Source organism: Ostrea edulis, chromosome 5 (assembly GCF_947568905.1).
Source record: "Ostrea edulis chromosome 5, xbOstEdul1.1, whole genome shotgun sequence".
NCBI classification, from domain to species: Eukaryota; Metazoa; Mollusca; class Bivalvia; order Ostreida; family Ostreidae; genus Ostrea; species Ostrea edulis.
Genome location: NC_079168.1, coordinates 51206832 through 51215886, shown reverse-complemented (window position 1 = coordinate 51215886; position 9055 = coordinate 51206832). Strand labels below are relative to the sequence as shown.

At 32.7% G+C, this 9055-nt stretch overlaps 1 protein-coding gene across 1 annotated transcript in view; it reads right to left on the bottom strand.

Moving 5' to 3' along the window:
• LOC125650470 (uncharacterized) overlaps nt 1–9055 on the bottom strand; it is a 34531-nt gene that overhangs the window by 16783 nt on the left and 8693 nt on the right. The window contains exons 12-14 of the mRNA XM_048878811.2: nt 8893–9043; nt 6578–6811; nt 6308–6443 (exon numbers count right to left, since the gene is read on the bottom strand). Of these exons, the coding sequence (XP_048734768.2) occupies nt 6308–6443; nt 6578–6811; nt 8893–9043 (521 nt within the window). The remainder of the gene's footprint in view (nt 1–6307; nt 6444–6577; nt 6812–8892; nt 9044–9055) is intronic.

Below are 9055 nucleotides of genomic sequence, written 5' to 3'. Positions count from 1 at the left end.
TTAAATAGGTAACTGCATTAGTAAGTGGTTTTTTTTATAGGTAACTGTGCATTAGTAAGTGTTTTTTTTTATAGGTAACTGTGCATTAGTAAGGTTTTTTTTTTTTTATAGGTAACTGTGCATTAGTAAGTGGTTTTTTTTAATAGGTAACTGCATTAGTAAGTGTTTTTTTTTATAGGTAACTGTGCATTAGTAAGTGGTTTTTTATAGGTAACTGTGCATTAGTAAGTGGGTTTTTTTTTTTATAGGTAACTGTGCATTAGTAAGTGGTTTTTTTTAATAGGTAACTGCATTAGTAAGTTTTTTTTTTATAGGTAACTGTGCATTAGTAAGTGGTTTTTTTTATAGGTAACTGTGCATTAGTAAGTGGTTTTTTATAGGTAACTGTGCATTAGTAAGTGGTTTTTTTTTTATAGGTAACTGTGCATTAGTAAGTGGTTTTTTTTAATAGGTAACTGCATTAGTAAGTTTTTTTTTTTATAGGTAACTGTGCATTAGTAAGTGGTTTTTTTTATAGGTAACTGTGCATTAGTAAGTGGTTTTTTTTATAGGTAACTGTGCATTAGTAAGTGGGTTTTTTTTTATAGGTAACTGTGCATTAGTAAGTGGTTTTTTTTAATAGGTAACTGCATTAGTAAGTTTTTTTTTTATAGGTAACTGTGCATTAGTAAGTGGTTTTTTTTTATAGGTAACTGTGCATTAGTAAGTGGTTTTTTATAGGTAACTGTGCATTAGTAAGTGGTTTTTTTTTGATAGGTAACTGTGCATTAGTAAGTGGTTTTTTTTTATAGGTAACTGCATTAGTAAGTGTTTTTTGTATAGGTAACTGTGCATTAGTAAGTGTTTTTTGATAGGTAACTGTGCATTAGTAAGTGTTTTTTTTATAGGTAACTGCATTAGTAAGTGGTTTTTTTTTTATAGGTAACTGCATTAGTAAGTGTTTTTTTTATAGGTAACTGTGCATTAGTAAGTGGGTTTTTTTTATAGGTAACTGTGCATTAGTAAGTGGTTTTTTTTAATAGGTAACTGCATTAGTAAGTGGGTTTTTTTTATAGGTAACTGTGCATTAGTAAGTGGTTTTTTTTAATAGGTAACTGCATTAGTAAGTTTTTTTTATTATAGGTAACTGTGCATTAGTAAGTGGTTTTTTTTATAGGTAACTGTGCATTAGTAAGTGGTTTTTTATAGGTAACTGTGCATTAGTAAGTGTTTTTTTTTTTATAGGTAACTGTGCATTAGTAAGTGGTTTTTTTTATAGGTAACTGCATTAGTAAGTGTTTTTTGTATAGGTAACTGTGCATTAGTAAGTGTTTTTTGATAGGTAACTGTGCATTAGTAAGTGGTTTTTTTTAATAGGTAACTGCATTAGTAAGTGTTTTTTTTATAGGTAACTGTGCATTAGTAAGTGGTTTTTTATAGGTAACTGTGCATTAGTAAGTGGGTTTTTTTTTATAGGTAACTGTGCATTAGTAAGTGGTTTTTTTTAATAGGTAACTGCATTAGTAAGTTTTTTTTTTATAGGTAACTGTGCATTAGTAAGTGGTTTTTTTTATAGGTAACTGTGCATTAGTAAGTGGTTTTTTATAGGTAACTGTGCATTAGTAAGTGGTTTTTTTTTTTTTATAGGTAACTGTGCATTAGTAAGTGGTTTTTTTTTATAGGTAACTGCATTAGTAAGTGTTTTTTGTATAGGTAACTGTGCATTAGTAAGTGTTTTTTGATAGGTAACTGTGCATTAGTAAGTGTTTTTTGATAGGTAACTGTGCATTAGTAAGTGTTTTTTGATAGGTAACTGCATTAGTAAGTGTTTTTTTTATAGGTAACTGTGCATTAGTAAGTGGTTTTTTTTTATAGGTAACTGTGCATTAGTAAGTGGTTTTTTTTAATAGGTAACTGCATTAGTAAGTGTTTTTTTTATAGGTAACTGTGCATTAGTAAGTGGTTTTTTATAGGTAACTGTGCATTAGTAAGTGGGTTTTTTTTTATAGGTAACTGTGCATTAGTAAGTGGTTTTTTTTATAGGTAACTGTGCATTAGTAAGTGTTTTTTTAAATAGGTAACTGCATTAGTAAGTGTTTTTTTGATAGGTAACTGTGCATTAGTAAGTGTTTTTTTTATAGGTAAATGTGCATTAGTAAATGGTTTTTTTGATAGGTAACTGTGCATTAGTAAGTGTTTTTTTTTTATAGGTAACTGTGCATTAGTAAGTGTTTTTTTAAATAGGTAACTGTGCATTAGTAAGTGGTTTTTTTTTTATAGGTAACTGTGCATTAGTAAATGGTTTTTTTGATAGGTAACTGTGCATTAGTAAGTGGTTTTTTTTTATAGGTAACTGTGCATTAGTAAGTGGTTTTTTATAGGTAACTGTGCATTAGTAAGTGTTTTTTTTTTATAGGTAACTGTGCATTAGTAAATGGTTTTTTTGATAGGTAACTGTGCATTAGTAAGTGGTTTTTTTTATAGGTAACTGTGCATTAGTAAGTGTTTTTTTAAATAGGTAACTGCATTAGTAAGTGTTTTTTTGATAGGTAACTGTGCATTAGTAAGTGTTTTTTTTATAGGTAAATGTGCATTAGTAAATGGTTTTTTTGATAGGTAACTGTGCATTAGTAAGTGGTTTTTTTTGATAGGTAACTGTGCATTAGTAAGTGGTTTTTTTGATAGGTAACTGTGCATTAGTAAGTGTTTTTTTGATAGGTAACTGTGCATTAGTAAGTGTTTTTTTGATAGGTAACTGTGCATTAGTAAGTGTTTTTTTGATAGGTAACTGTGCATTAGTGTTTTTTTGATAGGTAACTGTGCATTAGTAAGTGTTTTTTTGATAGGTAACTGTGCATTAGTAAGTGTTTTTTTGATAGGTAACTGTGCATTAGTAAGTGGTTTTTTTTATATAGGTAACTGTGCATTGGTAAGTGTTTTTTTTATAACTCATGTGTTTCTGTCCTTGTTCAGTTTGCGTCCATTGATGTGTGTTGTGCCTGAGTATTGCCCAGACAACTATCAAACATCAACACAGGTAAACTGGACATGCTCTGGACACCAACCACACATCAGTTTCTCATGTTGCACTTCCCCTTTACCCACTACTTATTCATTACTGGAGGAAGTCCATTAATTGACTGCTGTGTATATGGTAATTGTACAGTTATCATCTGTTTCATGTGCTTCATACACTTATCGCCTTGTGCAGTGACAGGAATGACTTTCATCAACAGATAACCACTGTATTGCATTGTCACACCTTTTTTCATCTGTTTGAATGATGACCATTCATCCAGTAAGGTGTGAATTATCTATTAGCTTCAGAAAACTTGCAATATTCATGGACAGTGCTTTGAAACAAAACTACATACTGTTGGGAACAAACTGTGTGTCCTTATTGATTACAAAGTTTCACGAGATTCTGTTGAGCAGTCTCGGAGGAGTTGCGCTGACAAGAAAGGGACTGACGGACGGGTCAAAAACATTCAACTTTGTTGCGTGGGGTATAAATATCATGCAGTATTCAGCTACAGAACCACTTATACTCACTTATACGTCTGAATTTTGGGAGTTAAAATTTTGGTGAAAAACTCTATATTCCTGACTTACAAGCGCCTCAATCCAACCAATCTGATTTGCATGTGGGTCACTGGCAAACTACCTTAAATGTGAGTATATACATGTGTATAATGCATATCAAAAAACATACACCCATACATGTGATAAAATCTTGGATCCAAAACCAGGAGATTGGCCTACAAAATGCAGGAGATTGGAAATCCTTTCTGGGAGATTTATATCGATATGTTTTGAACATAAGAAGCAATACACAATTTCTGAGTTGCCCAATAGTTATTTCCCTTTGTTGAACCCTTACATACAGTGAGGTGCAAAATATGTTTTCGTATTCACACGGTGGGTACAAATGCTTATCACTGCATTTATATATTGCCTAAAGGATTATTACCAGACGTCATGCAACCACCAGAACTGCAGGGACACACAAATTTAATAAGTTTATGAGTATTTAATAAATAATGATTTTGTTTTTAATTTAATGGCCTAATTCAAACAAATATTATTCTTAACATGGTCAGTTTAATGTATACCAACGGCTGATATAAACAAATTATCCTTATTGACATTGTCAGTCTATACTGTATGTAGACATCTTGTACACCAAAGCGTTCAACAGAATACTGAACATACCTCCATCACAAAAGAGCTGATATCTCAGAAATTGCTTATTAAAACAGCCACTTTCAACCCCAATTTTTATAAAAACAAAGACATCTTTTCTTTAATAAATATCTATCTATCTGGCAATTGTTTTTATAGAATATGATCTAAACACATGGATCTTTCATAATTATTTTAAATTGTATATCAGAATATTTTCAAAATAGTAATTTATTCATCACAATTGGTAGTTAAATACATGTATAGTAATTTATCTTAGTAAACGAGAGGCCCATGGGCCTAGAATCGCTCTTCTGATACATTGTAGAACAGGCGAAAATTCTCACTAACCAAGATTCATCAATTAACAAAGTTTGATGATGTTAAGTCAAATAGTACCTAGAAACTTAAATGTAACTGTCCAAAACTAGGTCACGGTGACCTACTTTTGCTCAACACACTGAAGACTCAAGCTGCATCAACTGACAAGTCAAACAGTATTCAAATATAGCCGTCAAATTCTAAAAGAAGGCCACAGTGACCTACTTTTTGGTTGACACACTCCAAAGACTCAAGATGCATCAACTGACAAAGTTTGATAATTGAAGTCAAATAGTGTCTGAAATATTCAGATATAAATGTCAAATTCCAAAAGTAGGTCACAGTGACCTACTTTTTGGTCAACACACTCTGAAGACTCAAGACCCATCAACTGACAAAGTTTGATAATTGTAAGTCAAATAGTATCTGAAATATTAAAATATAGCCGTCAAATTCCAAAAGTAGGTCACGGTGACCTACTTTTTGGTCAACAAACTATGAAGACTCAAGATGCATTAACTGACAAAGTTTGATGATCCTAGCTTTCATAGTGTCCAAAATATGCATCTAAAATTGAAAATGTGAAATTTGAATGTCTGCAAAATTCAAAAAGTAGGTCATTGTGACCTACTTTTTTTTAATAAATATGTTTTGAGGCTTCTAGACGCATCAACTTACAAGGTTTGATGATTCTAAACCTCTCGGTATCTGAAATAACAACCTAAAATGTATTCATAAATGATTAGCCATAAAATTCAGAAAGTAGGTCATGGTGACATACTTTTTACATGACGCACTTCAAGGTCCCATGATCCATCAACTGACAACTTTTGATGATCATAGGCTCAAAAGTGTCCAAGATATGCATCAAAATCCATTTAATAATAATTACCTGCAAAATTCAAAAAGTAGGTCACCATGACCTACTTTTGAGACAACATGATATTAGGTCCTAAGATACATCAACTGACAAAATTTGATGATCCTAGTCCTTATACTAAGCAAAATATGAAAGTTTTAACAAAACAAAATTTAAGGTAAACTTTGAAGTGACCTTGAGACCACACCCTTTGCCCCAGGATGATGCCTTGAACAATTTTTTTTATCTACAACCTATCCTCATCCTTATGCATAAGTTTGGTGATAATTTGCCCAGTGGTTCTTGAGAAGAAGATTTTTTAGCAACCATTACTTTTGTTTGCATTTTCCTAATTATCTCCCCTTGTTAAAGGGTCACAACCCTAGTTTTAGTACAAATGAAAGCCCTTGGGCCAAGGATACCCTGTGACAAATTTGACAAAAATTGGCCAAGGGGTTCTTGAAATATAGCCCCTTTTCCAAAAAGTTGATGCACACCGCACGCCAGACATATGGCCATATGATTAGCTCTTTGAGCCTTCAGCTCAGAAGAGCTAATAATGATTGTTTATCACTCCATTGTTTAATTATAAGTAACTAATTTTGCTTATAAATTTGTCATCCCTCTAGTAATAGCCAAGATATGTTGTATCACTCTTGTTTTTAACTCTGGATTGGTATGGGAGGCCAGAAGTAGTTTAAGAAAAAGATAAATCTAGGCATACTAAATCCCTGAAAATATTTCACTTATAAAATAAAGCATGCAGTATATTCAATGCTAGACAAGGCTAATAATCATAGCCATGTACTAAACAGACACAACCTACTGATCAAATGATCAACGATGTGTGTATTCCGAAAAATTTTCAACTCCCAACAAGAGACTTTTTTTATGCTTGATTTCTGAAAACTCCTGGCCAATCCAAGACATATTACATGTATGAACGCTTCCTTTAACTTTATGTACCAGTTACGTTATGAAGGTCATTTCTTGCTGTGACCTGCCATTCAATAAGAGCATCTTTAGGTAACCTTGGCACCACTACATACACTGGCATTGGGGGGTGTCTTGTCTGCTTCTCTACTCCAAACTTCTCTTCTGTCTGAAAAATCAAATCGAAGAAATAATTTCTGAGCTACATTTTTTTCAATTATTCAAAGAAATGAAGATTTACATTTTTGGATGAAAATGCCTGTGGGCTTCAATGCTATTAGAAATTAGAAATAATCTTTTTACCTCATACATGTTTCTTGATCTTTCTAATTCCTTTTGGGCTGACTGTACATAACCAATATTTGTGACATAGCAAACAACCATAGTTAGCTTGTCCATCCCACAATGCATTGCTTCTAATATTCTCTGCACATGATGTAGAGATAGCCTAGCCTGTGACACTATTCCTCTACCAATAATGGCCAAATTAGCAGGACACATAGCTATCTGGCCTGCCACGTAAAGTTTGTTTTGAACCTGTTTTTCAATATAAAACATAATCACATGATTCACACAAATCCTGTTGAAAAGCCTTATTTCAAAATACATGTATATGATACCATGAATAATCTTTGAAGAAGACCATGAGCTATGATTCAGATTCAGATTCACTGTATGATGCTCACAAATTCTTGCTCTTTGGTTTATTAAATCTCAAGTTACTAAAACAAGGAGTAGGAGCATCCACTGAGCAAACTTGAATCTCTACACTACCTGAGAATGACATCATGATAAACTGACAAATTACAGCCTGTGTCTGTCCTCATAAAATGAATTTCTAAAACATTTTGCTATTCCTACTTATTAAGACCTTATTTAGCCCTTTGGCTCTGGTTTAAACTATCTTGAATCTACACTACATCAAGATGCTTGCATATCAATTGTAACCTTATTCTTGAGAGAAAATATATACAATATTAGATCTCAGCTTTGGGGTTCTTTGCTTGAAAATTGGAATTTGGTTAACATAAGAAAACTTTCAAATATACTGTATCTTGCTATTTGTGCCTAAATGATTATAAGGTAGCTTCATCCTCATGTGACAGCATAGATTTTTGCAAAATCAAAATTTATGCATGATAAATACATATCTTTTGGAGGAATTCTGTTCACTGGGTATGATTAAAAACTAATATACTATATGATACTGAAAACTTGTTTATTTTCTGTAAATATTGCAAAATGTTGTCAAGTGCAATAACTCCTATGCTGATGTATCTATATAATCGAGATACAACAGAGAAAACAACAGCATTTACAATGATATCCTTCATATCTACCATTAATTTACCGGTATATATATTTAAACAGTAGAAGCTATCCATCATTAATTTACATATGTAATTTTCTCAGTTCAAGCAAAATGAAAGGTCAGTGGGTGGGGACTATGGAAATTAACATGGAATGTCATGCATATTTAAATTATTTCTGATATGTCAATTTTATACTTTCATTTTTATTTCAAATATAACTAGAAATTGTTTTTATAAAAAACAAATGTCTCCCCAGTCCCCAAATTGAAAGTGCTCCATATGAAACCTCCTCGCCTTAATGTACTGCATGGTATGGAGGAGAAAGCATGAGCAGGAACATAGACATTATGAACTCCGATAAGCCATATAGGAGAGGTGTTCACAAACTATTTTACACCCTCCACCCCTCAGATCCACTATAACATTAAGGATAACAATTGGATCCTCCTGTCCCTACAATATGCACATCTGCAAATGGCATTGAAGTATTGTACACAATTTCAAGTCTAACAGATAAGTCATACAGGAGGAGAAGTGTTCATAAGTTATTTTAACATCCACCACCCCTCTTAGATCCACTATAACTTTTAGGAAAATGATTGGATCCTCCTGTCCCACCAATATGCACATCTACAAATGGCACTGAAGCATTGTACAAAGTTTCAAGTTATCTGATAAGCCATATAGGAGGAGAAGCATTCCCAAGATTTTGTGACAGACAGACGGACAGAAAGTACAAAAACAATATGTCTCCCCCTGAAAGAAGGGAGACATAAATATAAGGAATCACTGTATATAGTTTGTAATGTTGGGTATGTGAAATAATGATTCCCACTGTAGTTAATCACCTCACACATCTGACAAAATAGTCAGTAATTCCTTAAATCAAACTATATTCTGTGGAAAGCAATACAATTTTTCTACTTTGAACCAATAATATCGATAAGCACAAGAGGATGGATTGACCTTAAAAAGGACTTTTAAAGGAAAGTAGTCTACATGTATTTTTACTATTTCTCACTTTTCTCAACTTGAAAAGGGCCATTCATATGAATAAACTTATATTTCCAAGGGTACTTTGACCTATGCTTTGTGGAATTTACTACATTGTACTACAGCCTAGAGACTTTAGAAAATGTGAAAAAAATATAATCCCTGACAAACACATATACATACAGAAGGATGTTAGAAAAAATTTGATCAGAAAGCCCTTTGTACTTTCACTTCAATGACAGTTGATAACCTGGAGAGAGTTGATTTCATTTGTTCATTTGAAGCTAATGATTTTTAAAAAATTTATCTGACCTGTACGCATTGGCTGTATGGGCCAATGTTTGCTGGTGCCCAATGAGAAAGGCCCTGAACATGCATTGTTTGTCTATGATCCAATGCTTGGTTACAGTAACAGTCTATCTGAATAGCAACATTAGGTGGCAAGGCAGCTTCAACACAAATCCTGCAAAAACCA